Source organism: Myxine glutinosa, chromosome 8 (genome assembly GCF_964187855.1).
Source record: "Myxine glutinosa chromosome 8, kmMyxGlut1.1, whole genome shotgun sequence".
In the NCBI taxonomy this organism is placed as follows: Eukaryota; Metazoa; Chordata; class Myxini; order Myxiniformes; family Myxinidae; genus Myxine; species Myxine glutinosa.
In genome coordinates, this window is record NC_136268.1 from 3616524 (window position 1) to 3638730 (window position 22207).

General features: G+C 43.1%; 1 protein-coding gene across 1 annotated transcript in view; it reads right to left on the reverse strand.

The window, feature by feature from the left end:
* The window catches only part of NELL1 (neural EGFL like 1), a 486584-nt gene that overhangs the window by 313723 nt on the left and 150654 nt on the right, over positions 1 to 22207 (reverse strand). Inside the window, exons 6-7 of the mRNA XM_068124016.2 lie at positions 5773 to 5845; positions 5339 to 5421 (exon numbers count right to left, since the gene is read on the reverse strand). Of these exons, the coding sequence (XP_067980117.2) occupies positions 5339 to 5421; positions 5773 to 5845 (156 nt within the window). The remainder of the gene's footprint in view (positions 1 to 5338; positions 5422 to 5772; positions 5846 to 22207) is intronic.

The window sequence follows — 22207 nt, forward strand, 5'->3', positions numbered from 1 at the left end:
CACCATCGATCACACCATCCTCCTCACCCGACTTGAATCCACCTTTAACGTTACCGGCACTGCCCTCTCTTGGATTAAATCATACCTCTCTGACAGACGCCAGTTCATCTCCATCAATAACTGCAAATCCCCCACTGCTCCCCTCCCCCAAGGTGTCCCCCAAGGTTCAGTTCTTGGCCCCCTCCTCTTCATCCTTTACCTGTCCCCCCTCGGTCACTTAATCCACCGTCATGGTCTCCAATTCCACTGCTTCGCCGATGACATCCAGCTTTTCATCTCCACCAAGTCCGTCTCCACCGACACCCACTCTATCCTGACAAACTGCATCTCTGAAATAAAATCCTGGCTTCAAATCAACTTCCTCAAACTTAACTGTGATAAATCTGAAATAATGATCATCATTGGCCCAAAAACGCTCACAAAATCCACCCATAACTTTGCCCTCAACATCGACGGTATCCCAGTATCCACCTCCCCTCTCATCCGGAATCTTGGCGTCATCTTTGACCAAACCCTCTCCTTCGACAAATACACTAAACAGATCACAAAGACAGCCTTCTTTCACCTGAAAAACATCGCCCGTCTCCGCTCATCCCTCTCCTCCACGGCTGCAGAAACCCTCATCCACGCCTTCATCACCTCCCGTCTGGACTACTGCAATAGCCTCCTCTATGGTTCACCCTCAACAATCACCAATAAACTCCAATACATTCAGAACTCCGCTGCCCGTCTACTCACCCATTCCCGGATCCGTGACCACATCACCCCCGTCCTTTACAAGCTTCACTGGCTCCCCATCTCCCAGAGAATCCAGTACAAAATCCTCCTCTTGACCTACAAAGCCCTCCATAACCTGGCCCCATCCTACCTGGCTGACCTCCTCTCCAGACACACTCCCACCCGCAACCTCCGCTCTGCTGGTACCAACCTCCTGACCCCCCCCATCCGGACCAAATTCAGATCCTGGGGGGACAGGGCCTTCTCCATCGCTGCTCCCACCCTCTGGAACTCACTACCTCACACCATCAGAGACTCCTCCTCACTCACCACATTCAAAACATCACTCAAGACCCACCTGTTCAGCACTGCATTCAACATTCAACCCACAGCATTTAACCCCTGACTATCACTTCTCCTTCTCCCTCCTTTTGCTTTAAATATTTCCCGATTGATTCTTGTCTTTTTGCAATTGTTGTTTTCATGTTTTGTTATGCATTATGTTTTGCACTCTGTCAAAGCGCCTTTGGGCTTCATGAAAAGCGCTATACAAAATAAATGAATTATTATTATTATTATTATATCCTGGCGCCAGGATATACATATACCACATATATATATCTCCTTTCTCCTCCCATCTCTCAATGGTGAAGAATCATTGAATTTTTAAAAAAATATAGTATCCGGATTCGGATCTTTACCAAAATTTAATCAACACATCCTTGTCACACACCCAACCTGTCCACCAAGGTTAGGGTTAGGGTTACATTTTTAAATATCGTGCTCACAGACAGACACACAGAGGTGAAATCATAACCCCCATCGACCTTTGTTGGCAGGGCTAACAACAACAACAACAACAACAACAACAACAACAGCAACAAGATATTTTTGAAACCTTATTATTTAACTCCAGACAATCTCTTCCAACATAATTGCAAGAGCCGCACGTGCAGCGCAGGAATTCCCACTAATGTTGGAATATTGTAAAATACCTTTCGAGTTTTGTGGCGACTCCAAAAAGTGTCCATTTCAATCTTTGCCCATGAAACCACAACGTGCTGGGACAGAATTACCCAAACAATGCGGAGACATTTTGCTGCTGACATCGTTCACACATCGTTTCAGACAAATCTTGTGGAAGGTTCACTTTGTGTCGGGCAATGAAAACCCTCGAAGTTTTGTGCTCACGTGTTATTGAGTGTTATTCCCATAATCTCGAATAACATTTAAACTTCCTGTTATTCAATGAAATACACACAGGAAATAGATCGGGTCGAACGAAATAACTTTCCAGGGCTCTTCATAATATGCTGTCACAAAATTCAGGATGATGTATTTCAGCAATCCATAAAACGTATTACCTCCTCTACTGAAGGTAGACCGGATGCTATGTATTCACTTGTTTGTTTGTTACTTGGCAATTATTATTATTATGTTTTTTTGCAAGTATGTTGATCACGTGTGTGTGTGTGTGTGTGTGTGTGTGTGTGTGTGTGTGTGTGTGTGTGTGTGTGTGTGTGTGTGTGTGTGTGTGTGTGTGTGTGTGTGTGTGTGTGTGTGTGTGTGTGTGTGTGTGTGTGTGTGTGTGTGTGTGTGTGTGTGTGTGTGTGTGTGTGTGTGTGTGTGTGTGTGTGTGTGTGTCTGTCCGCTCACTTATACTTGCCTACAGGTCACAATTTTAAACCGATCTTCACAAAACTTCACCAAATGGTGGAGTTCGTGGTCCGACAAAATCCTATATATTTGAGGTCAAAAGGTCAACATAGTCCACAGGTCAACCACTTTTTTTAAAATTTCTAAAATCCTCAATTTTCATCCAATTGACTTGAAATTTGAATGGGATTTTTATAGCGAACTGAATTCAACCACAAACTATTTTTGAGATCAACATAGGCCAAAAGGTCAACATAGTCCACAGGTCAACCACATTTTTTCAAATTTCTAAAATCCTCAATTTTCATCCAATTGACTTGAAATTTGAATGGGATTTTTATAGCGAACTGAATTCAACCACAAACTATTTTTGAGATCAACATAAGCCAAAAGGTCAACATAGTTCACAGGTCAACCACTTTTTTCAAATTTCTAAAATCCTCAATTTTCATCCCACTCACTTGAAATCTGAATAGGATTTGCATATCAGCTTACTGAAACCAACCACAAACTATTTTTGAGGTCAACATAGGCCAAAAGGTCAACAACGGCCAAGTTTCTAAAATCCTCAATTTTCATCCGATTGACTTGAAATTTGAAGAGCATTTGCATATGTGGTCGGTAAATTCAACCACCAAGTATTTTGAGGTCAATATAGGCCAAAAGGTCAACGTAGGCCAAGTTTCTAAAATCCTCAGTTTTCATCCGATTGACTTGAAATTAGAATCAGATTTTCATATCAGCGAACGGAATTCAACCACCAACTATTTTTGAGGTCAACATAGGCCAAAATGTCAACATAGACCAAAGGTCAACCACTTTTTCGCATTACTAAAATCCTCAATTTTCATCCGATTGACTTGAAATCTGAATAGGATTTGCATATCAGCTTACTGAAACCAACCATCAACTATTTTGAGGTCAACTTAGGCCAAAAGGTCAACATAGGCCAAGTTTCTAAAATCCTCCGTTTTCATCCAATTGACTTGAAATTCGAAGAGGATTTACATATATGGTCACTGAATTCAACCACCAACTATTTTTGAGGTCAAAAGGATGCTCTACTGAGTGCAAACCTACTTTGTTCTGTTTTGACAAGTGTCACTCTATAAGTGATTTTTCATTTGTCTGTCTGTCTGTGAGCAGGGTTTCTCAAAAAGTTATTCACGGATTCAAACAAAAGTTGGTGGATAGGTTGGGTGTGTGACAAGGACAAATTGATTAGAATTTGGTGAGGGTCTGAATCCGGATCCGATAATTTTTAAAGTGATTCCTGATCATTGAGAGATGGGGCTAAAAACGATATACAGTACAATACAAAACGATCTACCAGGTGCCGTTCTAGTTGTTGCTGTTGTTGTTGTATACACCCAGACTGTTCTCTCAAACAAGCCCACTTCACGGAGACAGCCAACCAATCTCGCAGGAGCGACCCAGAGATCCCCTATATCCAGAATGGTGTATCCTCCACCTTCATGAAGTCAGGGCCACGACAGAGAGGGAGAGAGGGAGAGAGGGAGAGAGGGAGAGAGGGAGAGAGGGAGAGAGGGAGAGAGGGAGAGAGGGAGAGAGGGAGGGAGAGAGGGAGAGAGGGAGGGAGAGAGGGAGGGAGAGAGAGAGAGGAAGCGAGAGAGAGGAAGCGAGAGAGAGGAAGCGAGAGAGAGGAAGCGAGAGAGAGGAAGCGAGAGAGAGGAAGCGAGAGAGAGGAAGCGAGAGAGAGGAAGCGAGAGAGAGGAAGCGAGAGAGAGGAAGCGAGAGAGAGGAAGCGAGAGAGAGGAAGCGAGAGAGAGGAAGCGAGAGAGAGGAAGCGAGAGAGAGGAAGCGAGAGAGAGGAAGCGAGAGAGAGGAAGCGAGAGAGAGGAAGCGAGAGAGAGGAAGCGAGAGAGAGGGAGAGAGAGAGAGAGAGAGAGAGAGAGAGAGAGAGAGAGAGAGAGAGAGATGGAGACGAGAGCGAGAGGGCTGGTCCATTGGGACAGATTGGCACTCTGACCGTGACCGCACTGCCCTGACGAATCCGGGCAGCAGGGAAGAATGGGGCAGATTTGGCCTCTGACTTGCATTGGGGGGGGGGGGGGGGTATAACCACCACGAAGAGGCATCTCCGATAGCTGTGCCATTTTAGTTGTTATTTGAGGTTGTCGGAGCCTGCTGAGGGAGGTCACCTGGAGCACAGTCTACCACTCACTAAAATACCAGGCAAAGCCCCCACCCCCCCCCCCCCCCACATGCTCCCAAAACAACACGAGTCGAGTTTTCTTGTCTTTTTTCTATTCTCCTCTTTATTTCCTTCCTTGTTCTTCCTTTTTTTTAAAATTCTGTTTCTGGCTCCCTTTCCCTCTAATTTTGCATCAATTATTACGACTTGCGCATTTGTAATGATTATTATTTGCTATCACAAGATTACACCGATTTAGCTTATAAATGACATAATTTGCTTAATTTGCTCAAATTCTGAGTTTCATTATATGTGATGGCGATTTGATAAAATTATTATTCCTCTGCCTTCTTTGTATTTTCCCAATTCTCCTTTATATGCAAATTCAAGTTTTTTGTAACCTTCTTCTTCTGATATAGGCAACAACTGGATGTCATTTGCATAATCTCTGGGATCACAGATGGCTTAACTGATGTGCGTCCTCTCCTCCATTCTTCATAACATTTGGGGCTGGATTTTTGAGATTCTTCATCACATTTGGGGCTGGATTTTTGAGATTGGCTAACGCACCAGCACGCAATAGCCTACGCTTTTCAAACGGTGATGAGGTATCTCTAACACCCAGCAGATCAGGTCAAGTTTGAGACCTTGGGGTGAAGTTAAATTTTGGGTGTCTATTGGATTGAAGTGACAAACAACAGAGGATTCCACGAAGACATCATGAGAATGCATCTGCCTTTCCTTGTATGACAAAGTCATGATCATGTGTCATGCGGCTCATGATAACATGACGTGCGGCTCGGCTCATACCTTGTCTGCCATCCTCGCAAGCAGCCCTTGTAAATCCATGATATTCTGCACCATTCGGTGGAAATCGCTGCAACTCGGGCAGGCTGGGAATATTCAAGGGCCAAAATTAGGAAGAAGCTACATTTTTCAAGCACGCAGCAAAAAGAGCCAAATGACCAAACAGAGTTTGAATACCGGATGTTGTCACATACTCGTTTTCCTAAGAATGAACCAAATCATAATTGCGATTATTGTTTGTAAAAACGATTGCATTTCATTGCTGAGGTAACAGAACCCCAAACATAATGTCATATTGTCACCATGACAACAATGTGACGATTCCCTTTGTGCATCCATGGGAGCTGGAATTATATTTAAGTTATAGTTTTTAAGCATGTAAACTTATCAGGACCGAGTAAAGAACTCCTGATGTAAAGGAAAAACATCCGACTTACATAGATTCAAATCAGGGCATTGAAATAAGTATCCCTGCGGAGATGGGATGATCCAGAGATCTTGCAGGACGCCCTGGAAATGAGAGAGACAAAAAGGGGGGAAAGTATATTGGACAGCTCAGTTACTTCCCTTTCATCTCTGAGCCCTCTGGTTCTGTATTCAATCCCTCGACATCCATAGGAATTCACTTTTTTTTTGTATACAGAATCGAGGCTCGTGAAAGAGCTAGGGAGGTGCTGCATCTCTGAGCACAACTTTCTTTGGGTGAGGGAAAAAGCCAGCACTCCTGTTTACAACTAAGTTAATATAAAATATCCCACAGTAAGCACAAGTAAAATAATAAATATTAATATTACTGTTGAATTCAAATATTCCCTCGAAAGCTTCAAGTTGGCATTATGTATGCCACGATCTCTGGTTACCCTCCACCCGTACATGTTATATTTTCTTATCTTCATTAACATCCTGGTGTTGGGCTAGCGGCTGGGGTGCCGGCTTAGGATAACCTAGGATCCTGGGTTCGAATCCCGGTCGATCGCTGAATTAACGCCAGGGGGGTTGACTCAGCCTGTCATCCTTCCGAGGTCGGCTAAGAGGTCGGCTAATTGAGTACCAGTTCACTGGTAATTCCCTGTTTGTCGTTAAAGGCGGCAAAAAGGGTTGGTGTCAGGAAGGGCATCCGGCCGTAAAACATTGCTTCAAAAAGGGGACCAAAAAACAACAACAACCACGGTTCCCGAAAAAGGCCAACCCCCGCTTGCGGGGAAAAATGGCCTCTAAAGGTGGTTTTTTTTTATTTTTTATTAACATCCTTTACTTTTTCTCCTCTTTTTGCAGGTTTCTGTGTTTCCTTGCCTGTTATTTCGATGCCCACTTTCAGCCGCATGTTGTCCCGACTGTCAGTGCATTTCCTACTACCCTCTGTCAGCTGGCTCTTCCTTGATACAAAAAAAAATACTACATTTTAACAAGATAGAAAAAAAAACAAAAGTTTGCATACAAAAAAAAACAGGACCGATAGTCTAACAATGGTGTAGCCGGGCTTGGATTTGCTGAGTGGAGTATCTGGTGTCCCCCTGTCATGTGACCAGATTCTCAGCTCTGATTGGTGGACGTTTGTGAGGGACGTACATACATACAACGGATGGACAGCCAAACGCTGTTCCAGACGGGTTTTCCCTACGGGCTACGCCATAAAAAATATGGTTGTCAAACCACGTGACCGATGACGTCATCAATTTTTTTCTACACCAATTTATCCCTAGCTCATGCAAAATAAATTTCATACTGATCGGATCAAGCCTTCTACTTATCGATTTATGATGTCATAGTGAAGGCACATATGACATCATCATTAACATAGGTTGTTCCACATGGGGACTACTTTACAATGAGCCACCTTTCAATTCTTTCCATGCAGTGCTTTCGGAGATTTGGAGGTGCAATTTTTGGGGGGTTTTCCAAATTAGCGCCCGTACCATGTGACCAATAGTCATAATTATCATTCAAAAATGATACAGGAGGAGGTGCACCCATGGTGAAAATGTCGTGTCAGGTGGACCAACGGTAGCAGGGAAAATGTATTTTAAAGTAAAGGGAATAAACCCACAAAATGCCAGCGGATGGGACATATATATATATATATATATATATATATATATATATATATATATATATATATATATATATATATATATATATATATATATATATATATACATATATATATATATATATATATATATATATATACATATATATATATATATACATATATATATATATATATATATACATACATATATATATATATATATATATATATATATATATATATATATATATATATATATATATATATATATATATATATATATATATATATATATATATATACACCACCAGTCCAAAGTTTTAGAACACCTCAATTTTTCCAGTTTTTATTGAAATTTACGCAGTTTAATGTCTCAATGTACTTGAAATTAAGCACAGAACAAATAAACAATTGGAGATAAAAACGAAATCATAGAATTATTTTGTTTAACAAAATGTAATTTGAATTTTTGACTCAGCAAAGTAGCCACCTTTTGCAGATATAACCGCCGAACACACTCGTGGCATTCTTTCTACAATGGAAATCAAATATTGTTCGGGAAGTTCTTCCCAACCCTGTTGCAGAAGATCCCACAAATGTGTTGCACTTGTCGGTTGCTTTGCTTTCACCCTTCTGTCCAGTTCATCCCAAACCAGCTCGATGGGGTTCAAGTCTGGAGACTGTGCTGGCCATTCCATGATTTGAAGCCTCCCGTCTTGTTCTTTTCCTCGAAGGTAGTTTTGACATAGCCTGGAGGTGTGTTTCGGGTCATTATCTTGCTGTGGGATGAACCCCTGACCAACTAGGCGTATACCAGTGGGTATTACATGGCGCTGCAAAATGCTGTGGTAGACCTTTTGGTTCAGGGTGCCAGTCACTCTGTGCAAGTCGCCGACTCTGGATCCAGAAAAAGAACCCCAGACCATCACGCTTCCTCCTCCATGTTTGACAGTTGGTGTCACACACTGAGGAACCATCCTTTCGCCTACTCGACGGCAAACAAAAACCCTGCGTGATGAACCAAAGATTTCAAATTTTGATTCATCGGTCCATAAGACCTTCTTCCAGGTTTCAGTAGTCCACTGGCAGTGAGTGCTTCATGGCCTAGGCAAGCCTCTTTTTCTTATTTTGCCATCTTAGCAATGGCTTTCTTACTGCCACTCGACCGGTCAAACCTGCAGCACGAAGGCTTCTCTTCACAGTTGAAACTGAGACTTGCTTACTTCGACCAGTGTTAAGCTGTTGTCCTGTGAGCCGCCTATCACGCAAGCTGTTGACTCTCAGAAACTTGTCTTCTGATTCTGTTGTGGCTTTGGGTCTGCCAGACCTCTTCCTGTCAGAGTTTCCTCCAGTTTCCAATACACTACTTCCTGCAGTGCAATATTGTCCAAATAATGCTTCAGAGGGTGTAATAACAGTCTGTTCCAATCCTGCTTTTATACAGACAGGGGATTTGTAATCAAGTAATCAGCAGAGGTTGGGACACCTGAAGGAATTCTTTGCATCAACTTTCAAGGCTTAATTTACTTACATTGCTGCAGAACAACTGTATGTTGTTAACCCATTACTTGTTCCCTGAAGAAGGCCTTTTTTTTTTTTTTTACAATATAACTGTGCAATTTACATTATTTTCCCGTTTTCGCTGACCTAAACTTTTTTTTTAGCCTCGAGCCACTCTACCATTAAGCCCAGATCGGTGGAGTGTTGCAGTGATGGTTGTCCTGGAAGTTTCTCCCATCTCCACACAGGATATCTGGAGCTCAACCAGTGACCATCGGGTTCTTGGTCACCTCTCTTCCCAAGGCCCTTCTCCCCCGATTGCTCAGTTTGACCGGGCGACCAGGTCTCGGAAGAGTCCTGTTTGTTCCAAACTTCTTCCATTTAAGAATTATGGAGGCCACTGTGCTCTTGGGAACCTTCAATGCAGCAGAGATTTTTTTGTAGGCTTCCCCAGATCTGTTCCTCGACACAATCCTGTCCCTGAGCTCTGCAGGCAGTTCCTTCGACCTCATGGCTTGGTTTTTTCTCTGATATTCATTGTCAGCTGTGAGACCTTATATAGACAGGTGTGTGCCTTTCCAAATCATGTCCGATCAATTGAATTTACCACAGGTGGACTCCAATCAAGGTGGAGAAACATCTCAAAGTTGATCAAGAGAAAAGGGAGACACCTGAGCTAAATTTCAAGTGTCATAGCAAAGGGTATGAATACTTATGTCAATGTGATATTTCAGTTTTTTCTTTTAAATAAATTTGCAAAACTTTCTAAAATCCTGTTTTCTCTTTGTCATTATGGGGTATTGAGTGTAGATTGATGAGGGAAAAAATGAATTTGAACGATTTCAGCATAAAGCTGCAACATAACAAAATGTGAAAAAAGTGAAGGGGTCTGAATACTTTCTGAATGCACTGTATTTATCACCAGTACATAGAGTGATGAATCTGTAGCAACAGGATAAAGCTCACACTTCCCAGTGCCCATTAGTGTAAGGATATGTGCTTGTAGTTTTCATAATGAGACCGCAGGGGTTCCATCCAGCTATCATTGTCACTACAGGGAGGTGAAAATGATTAAGGAGGCATCACTAATAATAGAATGCATGTTTTCTGTCTGACCTGGAGTCAAAGTGACAAAGCACTGCTGCATGCTATCCCACCATGCACAAGCCAGAAGTTCTCCAACAGGGACATGAACTGAGAATTCTCCTGATGCACATTTCAAAAATGAAAACCACATGATGTATGCTTCCAATTTAATTGAGGTTCCGTAGATTATCAATAAGGCTGCTCGGAGTGTTTCTGCGCTGTCACTTTGCGTCTCGTATCACAGGCAGGTTGCTTTCAGCAGGAGAAGGAAAACATTATTTTTGGATGTAAATCACGTAGGAGTCTGTCACCACATCACAATACAAACAACGGCCCTTGGAATGAATAGGCCTCCGGGTAATCGAGCACGTGAGGGAGTGCACGAAGTTATGAACGTGATGTTAGATAAGACTGTAAAAATCAAAACTGATGGTAAAAACAAGAATCAATGTCAGCCTCAGAAGCTTCAAGTTTACGACAAAAAAAAACACTCGATAAAAAAAACTACAATCTGCAGAATCAACAAAACACAAACACAAACAAACAAAAAAAGTTGAAAAAAATTAACAAACATCACCAAAATCGACAAAACCAATTTCATGATATAACCAGAGCTTGTTTAAAGCACAAGCAAGCTAAGAATACAACTTAACTTTTCATGGGAGTAACCTTTTGTTTGCATTAATCACATGTTCAAAAAATAAGCAAGTAAACAACAAAAAAGAAAAAAAAAAACGGGAAAAATTATAATAAAAAGCATCTTCAGAACGCAAATGAAACTAGAACAGCACTCAGGAGAATTGAACTCCTCGAACTCCTCGATTAAGGCAGCTTCGTTAATTGCAAAACGAAGGAAAATATTAAAAATTGTCTTAAGCACTTTGAATAAAATTAATAAGACCTAATTTTATAAAATATCACAAAACTGTGCCACGTGTCGAGTTTATGAAGACAAAATACATCAAAACCTTTATTTAGATTTAGGCGAAATATTTCTCTAAGAGTGCTCAAGCTGTTGTTGTTGTTGTTCTACTACTAAAGTACAACTACTACTCATACTACTTATTTAATAGCCTCAATTATTCCCACCTTCTTGTCGAGTCGACTGAATAAAGTCTTTGGTCCAATTATTCCACGAACCAGGTGGCCAGGTCAGATGTTACTTACAGTGATTTGGGAAGCAGTATAACATTTGTTCAGGGTGCCGGCAATAACTCGCTTCTTCTTCGTGCAATGCAATGACGGATCTTTAAGATGCTCCAACTTAACATCCCTCAGGTGGACAGTCGACACATTGATTCCTCATAAGCAAATTTCCCCCAGCATATTGTGCATGTTCTACACCACCATTTTGGACCACTTCCCGCATGAGTGGCTACTCCAGTTTCAACAGCCGCCAAGCTCCTGAAAGTACTCTTTGGGGCGCCAAGCTAAGTGCCGGCTGAAGGGGTTTATTTTCATTTTATCTTTCCCTTGACCCTTTCCCCTGGATAAGAATAGGTACACCGTATCCCTGCGTGTCGTAAAAGACGACTAAGAGGGTTGGCGTCAGGAAGGGCATCCGGCCATAAAAACATTGCCTCAAAAAGGGAACCATGACAATTACAAGTACATATGGGCAGGGTACAGCCCGAAGTGGAGATCGGTTTCTGAGGTTTGGGACATGGAATGTAGGGACAATGACAGGGAGATCAGGAGAAGTGGTGGAAGTATTGGTCAGAAGAAGAGTGGACATATGTTGTGTGCAAGAGACGAGATGGAAGGGAAGTGGTGTGAGAATGGTGAAGGGTAGGCAGGGACAGAAATACAAGTTTGTGTGGCAAGGGTGCCTTGGAGGGCATGAATGGTGTTGGTGTCCTGTTTTCTGAGGAGTTTGTAGACAGTGTGGTGAGTGTGACGAGAGTGAGTGATAGGTTGATGATGGTGAAAATGATGATTGGAAAGCTCTTGGTGAACGTCATCTCGGGATATGCTCCGCAGGTTGGTCGGAGCGATGAAGAAAAGGACAAGTTCTGGTGTGCGATAGAGAAGCTGATGGAAAACGTGAAAGATGAGGAAGTTGTTGTGGTAGGAAGAGACCTAAATGGACACGTGGGAAGGAGTATGGATGGTTTTGACGGAGTTCATGGGGGTTACGGATATGGTGTGAGAAATGGAGAAGGTGAAAGGATTTTAGAGTTTGCTGATGGAGCTGATTTGTTGATTTGTAATACTCAGTTCCAGAAAGAGGATAATAAGCTTGTTACATACACGTCAGGTGGGTCGACGACAACCGTTGACTACCTGATGGTGCGTAGGCGAGATAGGGGGCACGTCCGGGACACAAAGGTGATCCCGGTGGAGGAGGCTGTTTCACAGCACCACTTGGTTGTCTGTGACGTAAGGGTGAAAGGTGCGAGGAGAGCTCGGCGGGTGAAGTACCAACCGAGAATGAAGGTGTGAAGGTTGAAAGAGGTGACAGTAACGGAGGCATTAAAAGAGAGGCTGAGTAGGGTCGAGGATGATGTGGTTGAGCTTGAAAGTGGTTGGATGTCGATGAAAGCTAGTCTGTTGGGAGCCGTTGGTGAGGTATGTGGATGGACAAAAGGACCACCGAGGCACTCGGAAACATGGTGGTGGGATGATGAAGTTGGAAAGAGGATTGACGAGAAGAGGAATAGGTTCAAGGAGTGGCAGAAGGCGAAGGGTACGGGAGCAGAAACAGCAGAGCATGAAAGTTATAAGGCAGCCAGGAAGGCTGCAAAGAAAGAGGTAGCAAAGGCGCAGGAGGCATGTAGGAAAATGTTCGGAGAACGCTTGGATTCGGAAGAGGGTCAGAAAGCAGTATTCAGGATTGCAAAGCAGATAGCGAAAGAGAGGTGTGATGTAATGGGGGTGAGTTGCTTGAAGGATGAAGTGGGACAAATCATTGTCGACCCAGATGGAATTAAAGGAAGATGGAAAAGATATATGGAAATGCTGTTGAATACAGAGAATGAATGGGATGGCAACATAGAGAGTAACCCAGTTTTAGGACCGGCAGAGAAGATAACTGAGAAGGAAGTTGAGGAAGCGATAAAAGCAATGAAGGGTAGAAAAAGCGGGAGGGCCGACGGGAGTTGTGGGAGATATGTTGAAGGCAGCAGGAAGTTGGGGTGTGAAGAGAATGACAGAGATCTGTAATCTGGTGGTGAAAGAAGGCTGCATTCCAGTGGATTGGGAACTGAGTACCCTCGTCCCTCTATACAAGGGGAAAGGTGACCCTCTGGAGTGTGGTTCGTACCGAGCGATAATGTTATTGGAGCATGGAATGAAGGTATTGGAAAGGGTGTTGGAGAGGAGGCTAAGGAAGAAAGTGAAGATGGACGAAATGCAGTTTGGATTCATGCCAGGAAGAGGAACGACAGACGCGCTTTTCATTGTGAGGCAGTTGCAGGAGAAGTACATGGAGAAGAGGAAGAAGTTGTTTCTTGGGTTTGTTGATCTGGAGAAAGCATTCGATAGGGTACCACGCAAAGTATTGACATGGGCATTGAGGAAGTTAGGAGTGGAGGAATGGTTGATCAGAGTAGTGATGGCAATGTACAAAAGAGCACGCACAGCTGTAAGGACGAAGGACGGGAACAGTAGTGAGTTTGAGGTGAAGGTGGGAGTGCATCAGGGGTCGGTACTAAGTCCACTACTATTTGTAGATGTGATGGAGGTGCTGGCTAAGAACGTAAAGGAAGGTTTACCGTGGGAGTTGTTGTATGCAGATGATCTGGTGTTGATTGCGGAAAGTATGGATGGACTGAAGGAAAAGATGAACACGTGGAAGGAATGTATGGAGACAAAAGGTCTGAAGGTGAATATCGGAAAGACGAAGGTGATGGCAAGTGGTAAAGCATGTGGTGAGGTGGAAAGAACTGGGAAGTGGCCCTGTGCTGTGTGTAGGAAGGGTGTTGGAGTGAACTCCATTCAATGTACAATGTGCGCTGAGTGGGTTCATCAAAAATGTAGTGGTCTGAGAGGGTCATTAACCAGTGTGGCAGCTACATTCAAATGTAAGGTGTGCACAGAGGGAGCTGCAGATGGAGGAAATGTTGAGTTGGATCTTGGAGACGGCGTGAAGCTGGAAGGTGTGAAAACATTTTGCTACCTCGGAGACATGCTGAATGGAGAAGGTGGATCAGACTCGGCAACGGTTGCTTGAGTGAGATGTGCATGGAAGAAGTTTCGGGAACTGAGTGGCGTGCTGATGATGAGGGGAGTGTCGTTGAAGCTGAAGGGAAAGGTGCATGCTGCATGTGTGAGAAGTGTTATGATTTATGGGAGCGAGACATGGGTAATGAACGTAGAGCAGCAACGATGGTTGGAAAGGGTGGAAATGCGAATGGTTCGACGGATGTGCGGAGTATCGTTGAGAGAGAGGAAGACAAATGATGAATTGCGAAAGATGATGGGAATAGAGCCTGTGATTGATGCTGTGAACAGGAACAGGTTGAGATGGTTTGGTCATGTGTTGAGGAAGGATGAAAGTGACTGGTTGAGAAGAGTGGTGGAAATGAATGTAGAAGGAAGCAGAGGACGGGGAAGACCGAGAAAGACTTGGCTAAAGATGGTGGAAGAAGAAATGCGGGCAAGGGGGTTAACAAAGAGAGATGCAGAAAATAGGGCAAAATGGAGAAGATCGTCATGGGGACCGCAAGGCTAACCCCCGCTCCAGCAGGGAAGAAAATGGCCTTTAAAATGCATGTTGTTGTTGTTGTTGTTGTATATTGTGCATGCAAATCGTCAGGATTTCTGGCCCATTCTACTGACATTTCCTTGCTTTTCCCAATATAACCCTCACTGACCCACCCCCACACTCTGTGTATGTCTTATGTAGATGAATCCTCAATTAACGACAAATTCACATCTGCTGATGACCACAAATGCTTTATTCAAATGGTTCATTACGTTTTAATTTTCTCGTTACCTTTTGAATTTGCCACTTCAATCAGCAAGTTGAGAATAATCATTCACCTTCCGATTAATGAGATTCACGATTCCTCTTTGTATTAATTTCAACGGGTTAATTATATCGTACTCAGGTTTTTGGCTAAAATTTGCAACACATACATATCATTACAATCCTGAAACTAGAACAGCACACGGTAGAGCACAACCTCCGCCAGGCTGAACAGTTTATGTTTTGTATCCACTGATAGACCGAATCTGGAACTGGACCTGAACCAAAATCGAATCGGCCTGTTATTCTCAAACACCCAATCTGTCCGCCAAGTTTTGTCCGAATCCGTCCGTAACTTTTTGAACTATCCTGCTCACAGACAGACAAACAGGCAGACAGACAAACAAACAAACAGGGGTGAAAACATAACTTCTATCCACCTTTGATGGTGGTGGTGGAGGTAATCCGTATAAACAAGTTCATTACAGAATACAGAAAAAGGCAGGGAAATGCCAATAATATGTGTGTGTGTGTGTGTGTGTGTGTGTGTGTGTGTGTGTGTGTGTGTGTGTGTGTGTGTGTGTAACTATCATGGAGTATGGCAAGTTGGGAAGGGAAAAAATGGCCACCCCATCATATATATGGATTTACATACAGTACCTTCAGAAAGTATTCACACCCCTTCACTTTTTCACATTTTATTATGTTTCAGCTTGAATTTAAAATGATCATTTAAAATGATCTTCTATCCACCTTTGATGGTGGAGGTAAAAATTTAAAAATCTCTACAACCTGGTCAAACCTGGATCCACTTTGACCCCGGTAAACTCCCTTAGACCCCGATTTTTTGAATGTCAAGGGATCAACGGGCAGGCAAGGGAGAAATTTAGTCACAACACAGCAAATATAATTTGTGCCAAGTTTTGTCACAATCCCTTCAGCGATTTCAGAGAAGAAGTTGCAAGTGTTTATGGACGGACAGATGGACGGACGACGCGCCATCGCATAAGCTCCCCTGAACTTTTTTCCAGGTATGCTCATGAAAAGCCGAAATATCTTCAGTTGATTTGCTAGGACACTCCAAATTGAGCTCAGGTGCATCCAATTTCCTATGATCATCCTTGAAATGTCTCTACAACCTGATTGAAGTCCACCTGTGGCCAATTCAAATGAGTGGCCATTACTTCGAAAGAAACACACCTTTCTATATAACAGTGCATGTCAGAGCAGAAACTCGACCATGAAGTCCAATGAACTGTCTGTATAACTCCGAGATAGAATTGTGGGGAGGCACAGATATATGGAAGTATATCAAACAATGTTGAAAGTTCATTGAGTGTTGAAATTCCCAAGAGCACAGTGAGCTCCATCATTAGGAAATGGAAAGAATGTGGAGCTACCCAGACTCTTCCTAGAGATAGCCGTCTGACCAAACTGAGCAACCGGGCAAGAAGGATCTTGGTGAGGGACAACACAACAACAACAACCCGGTTGCTCTGGAGGGAGGAGACCAATAACCCAATGACCACTCTGACAGAACTACAGAGTTCCTTGGCTGAGATGGGAGAACAGAACAGAAGGACACCAGTCTCTGCAGAACTTCACAAATATATGCTTTATGGGATAGTGGCCAGATGGAAGCCACTCCTGAGAAAAAGGCAAATGACAGCACACCTGGAAGTTGCAAAAAGGCACGTGAAAGGTTCTCTGAGAGTATGAGGCAAAATAGTCTGTGGTCTGACGAGACAAAAATTGAACCCTTCGGCCTGAATGAAAAGTGATACGTCTGGTAGAAACTGTGCTCACCTCATCACCCATGTAACACCATCTCTACCGTGAAGCATGGTGGTGGCAGCATCATGCTCTGGGGATGCTTTTCAGAGGCAGGGACTTGGAGACTTGTAAGGATAGAGGGAAGAATGAATGGAGCCAAATATAAGCAAATCCTTGAGGAGAACCTGCTTCAGAGTGCAAAAGACCTAAGACTGCGGTGAAGATTTATATTCCAACAGGACAAAGACCGCAAACTTACAGCCAAAGCTACACTGGAATGGCTTCAGAACAAGAATATGAAAGCCCACGAGTGGCCCAGCCAAAGCAACACTGGAATGGCTTCAGAACAAGAATATGAAAGCCCACGAGTGGCCCAGCCAAAGCAACACTGGAATGGCTTCAGAACAAGAATATGAAAGCCCACGAGTGGCCCAGCCAAAGCTCAGACTTGAATTTCATTGAGAATCTGTGGAAAGACTTGAAGATTGCTATTCACCGACGCTCCCATCCAAATTGACAGAGCTTGAGCGAATCTGCAAGAAAGAATGAGAGAAACTCCCCAAATCCAGATGTGCAAAACTGATACAGACAATCAGACATGCCCAAGAAGACTCCAAACTGTAATCGCTGCTAAAAATGCTTCTACGAAGTATTGACTCAGGGGGCTGAACACTTATTGTAAATTAGATATTTCTGTATTTCAATTGTTAATTAATATTCTTTTTCATTTTGTCATTATGGGGTATTTGTGTAGATTGGTGACAAATTTTTTAAATCGAATCCATTTTAAATTTAGCATGCAACACAAAAAGTGTGAAAAAGTCATTCTGGCTTTAACTGCGAAAACGAGGCTTTTCTCTCAACGACCTTTCGTCACAGTCTCATGGTTCAAGTCACATCCATTCGGTGCCACAAAAATCTCTTGGCTTCTCAAAACATAAGGCACTTCGTTGCTTTTGAAAACCATTCGGTGACGTTTCCTGAGTCAATGTTCAACATACCAAAAAAACTAGGAACAAATCCATGTCCTAATTGCCACCGTGACCCATCTGTCTCTTTCCGCCCAACGATCAATCACATGATCCCAAATTTTGGGTAGAACATGCAAGTGAAAACTCAGAAGAGAAGTTTGCCTTCCAAAGCATCATGGCTTCCGGTACTCCATTAAGCAGTACTGATGGGAAGAGGAAGAGGATTGTTCTCACAATCAACTGGAAGATTGAAATATGTTGAGACTGGACAAGGGGGACGATAGAAATGTGTTGATGCGCGAGTGCAATGTCGGATCATCAACCATCTCTGACATCAAGGCCCAGAATGACAAGTCGCTAGAATTTTCCAACAATTGTCATACTCCACACAAGCCAAAGATGGAGCAGCTGTATAAAGTTTTGTACGAATGGGTTTGCTCTCAATTGTTCGGATGGAATACCAATCTCAGGACCAATACGAATTGAGAAGGCAAAGTATTTCTATCATCAGATGGGATTGACTGATCAATGTGCCTTTTCTGATGGTTCCCCGACTTGTTTCAAGCATTTATACTGTATAACCAGCAGGAGCAAAGTGCAATGGGTGCCGGGTGAAAGCTTTTACTGTATTCAGTATCTAACGGTGAGCATATACCAGTACATTACTGCATATGTAAAAAAAAAAATATATATATATATATATATATTTACTTTTTTTGAGGGGGGGGGGGGGATTTTGGGGATTTGTTCTCCGACAAAAATATTGGCACCTTTGCACTTTTTTCAAATAACTCACAATTTTCTCTAAAATTAGGTTTAAATTGACAAAAGTATTTGGTCTCAACAATTCTTTATTTCACTGTTAATATTACAGAACCTTTGTTTTTGATTCAGAACTTAATACATCCTTTTAAATCAGAAAATAAAAAGAAATGGCATTGGCAAAATTATTGACACCGAAGACTTAATATTTGGTAGCACGGACTTTGGACAAAATAACTGCAGTCAAGCGCTTCCTAAAGCCATGAATGAGCTTTCTACACCTTCCTACAGTATGAATGAGCTTCCGATACCTCTCTAATGGCAGTTTGGCCTACTCTTCTAGTGTAAACTGCTCCAGGTCTCCGAGATTTGAAGGTTGCCTTCTCCCAAATGCTGTTTTTCTCCCAACTACAGATCTCCCCACAGGTGTTCAATGGGATTTAGATCTGGATTCATTGCTGGTCACTTCAGAACAGTCCAGCGTTTTGTCTTGAACCATTCCTGAGTGCTTTTTGAAGTGTGCTTGGGGTCATTGTCCTGCTGCAAGATCCATGACCTTCGACGGAGACCCAGCATTCTGATGCTGGGTTGAACATTGCACTCCAAAATGCCTTGGTAATCTCCTGATTTCCTGATGACATGCACACTTTCAAGGCACCCAGTGCCAGAGGCAGCACAGCAAACCCAAAACATCACTGAACCTCCTCCATGTTTAACTGTAGGGAAGGTGTTCTTTTCTTTGAAGGCTTCATTTTGTTTTCTGTAAACATAGAGATGATGTGATTTACCATAAAGCTCTAATTTGGTCTCTTCTGTCCACAGGACATTCTCCGAGAAGGATTTTGGCTTGTTCAGGTGTGTTTTGGAAAACTCCAGTGAGGCTTTCTTATATATCTCTCTCTCAGCAGTGGGGTCCTCCTAGACTCCCCCTTTCATTGAATTGGTGACGGATGGTGCGAGTTGAAACTGTCGTACCTTGTATCTGAAGGTCAGCTTGAATCTGTTTGGCAGTTGATCGAGGTGCTTTATCCACCATTCAAACAATCCTTCTCTGCAATCTTCGATCAAGTTCTCTATTGCGGTCACATCCAGGGAGGTTGGTTACAGTGCCATGGGCCTTAAACTTCCTGATAACATTGCATACAGTGGACAAAAAGAACATCAAGGTCTCTGGAGATGGATTGAGATTGTCCATGCTTGGCTACATTCTCATGTCTGACCTTCTCAGACAATTCTCTGGTTTTCTTTCTTTTCTCCATGCTCATTGCAGTTCACACAGAGACACAAACCAGCAGAATTACTTCTTTTCTCTATTCAAACTGGTTGAATGAGTGATTTCTATATTGCAGGCACCTGTGACTCACCACTGGTGAGTTCAATTCCAAAGTAAAGGAGAATCACCTGCTTGAAATCGAATTATTTTAAACAACTTCTAAAAGCTGCCAATAATATTGTCCGGGCTAATTTAGGATTTCTGTGTGGAATAAGCTAAGATTTAGTAATTTTTTCAGCTATTTTTGTTTTGTTTCACTGCAAACCAAAGAAATACAAATGTGGATACAAAATATTTTTTAATTTCAACAATTTTCTGGAAGAAATGGCGCATTATTTGAAAAAAGAACAAGGGTGACAATATTTTTGGCCATGACTGCATATATATATATACACACTCAACCCTCGGCTATCGCGCCTAATTGGTGCCGCCATCGGTGCGCGTTAGCCGAAATCGCGATAGCCGAACTGAAGAACGTATGGTAATAATTCTAATTGGTGCCAGGACCCCCAAGTTGACCACATATTTAACCTATTTTTGCCACTTTTTCACCAAGTGTTTCTACCATATAAAGAAACATTTACATATAAAGAAACATTAAAACAAGAATCACAATATGTAAATAAAAATAAAATGATTAAAAAAGTACTTTCTTCAACCATTTTATTTACTTTTTGGGGACGATGAGGGGCTTAGATGGTTGGGTAGGTTCCCAGGCTTGGGTGGAGTCTTATTGACCACCCCTACGTGCCTCTAACTCATCCAGGATTGCGTCAGCTGTAGCACCAGAGAAGCCCTCAACATCAGAGGGCTCGTCAAAGACAGAGGGCTGTGCCTCGTTGCGACGCCGTAAGAATTCGGTGATCTGGCATTGGCGGAGGGAGTTGATGTGGGCGTGATACTGCTCCTCGTAACCTGCCAGTGCCTTATTAATAAAGGAGCACCTTGCTTCGCTGTTGATTGTTAAATCTTGTTCAAGGAGGTGGCGAAGCTGGCAACCCAAGTCTATCATCTTCTTGATGTCGGCCATGGATAATCCCTCACGCCTCACATTTACACCTTCCTCATCCTCTCCTGAACTGTCCTCTTCTTGTTCCACATCATCTTCCTCAATTATTTCGTCGACAGTAACTGCAGCAGGCTGTATCATTTCTCGGATGTCCTCACCAGTCGTCTCAGCAAAACCAGCTCCAGGGATTTGGCGTGCCTCTTCCGCCGCTGCCTCTACTTCTGCCTCAACAGTCTGTGGCGTACCTGGCACAGCCACCTGGCGGTCCTCAGGGAGACCTTCCAAAATGTTACGCCAGGCATGATTGATAGTGGCTGGGGTAACATTGTTCCAGCAGTCTACCATTAAGTCGATAGCCTGTTTCACATTGTAGTTTTTCCAATACCTAATCACTTTTTGTTCTGCCTCAGTATCCCATTGAACCATGTCATCCTCATCCTCACTGTCGAGCAATTGCTGGATAACGGCGGTGTCTTTAGTTGCCTGCCGCATCTTCCTAAATTGCCGTGTGGAATAGGACGCCTTCACAACTGATATGACCTCCTGATCGAGGGGCTGGATCAAGGAAGTCGTGTTTGGTGGCAAAAACTCGACCTTCACATTAGGATGCTCGGCCCTTAGAAGTGGCGAATGTCCAGGGGCATTGTCGAGGAGCAGGAGAATGTTCAACCTTATGTTTTGGGACTTGCAAAAATCCTCAACCTCGGGAATGAATGCCTCCTTGAGCCAGTCCTGGGAAAGTTTGGCCGACATATACCCCTTCTTTGATGTCAACCAGTGCACATTTAATTTGTTCATGTTGCATTCTTTGTAGGCCCTGGGTCGTTTAGCTCGATGCACAACTGTGGGTTTAAGGCGGCATGTTCCTGACGCATTCATAGCCAACAGCAGGGTGAAACGCTCCTTTATGGCCTTCCTTCCACGAACTTTGGCTGACTTGGTAGTGATAAATGTTCGCCGAGGCATTGCTTTCCAATAGAAATTGGTTTCGTCCATATTAAAAATTTGATCGGGAGTGTACTGGCCTTCATCGATAATATTTTTTAGAGATTCAGGGTACTCACGGGCTGCAGACTTGTCCCCACTTGCCGCCTCGCCAGATATCTTCACACTTTTCACTTTATGACGGGACATGAACTTATCTACCCATCCTATGGATGCAAGAAAGACTGGAGGTTGTTGCACACCCATCTTACGAGCCACAGCAGCATAAATGTCCTTGGCAGTGTCCATAATTTCACGAGTATCAATCGCCAAGTTTCGCTTTGCTTGCCTCTCCAGATATCGTCCGAGTAATTGTTCTGTCTTGAGGAGCAATTGATTACGGCTTCGCATAGCTTGGGCACCTGCATCTGATGAGGCAAGATTCATATGGGCCTTGATATGGTCACGGTTTTGGTAAATACCTCGCACTGTTGACTCATTTATCCCAAATTTCTTTCCAACACTTCGCTTTGTTTCACCATTGTCGATCAACTGCACAATTTCGCATTTCTGAGCGTAAGTTAAGTTCTTCCTCTTCTTGATTTCCCTTGCAGGTGCCGCTGCATTACGCTG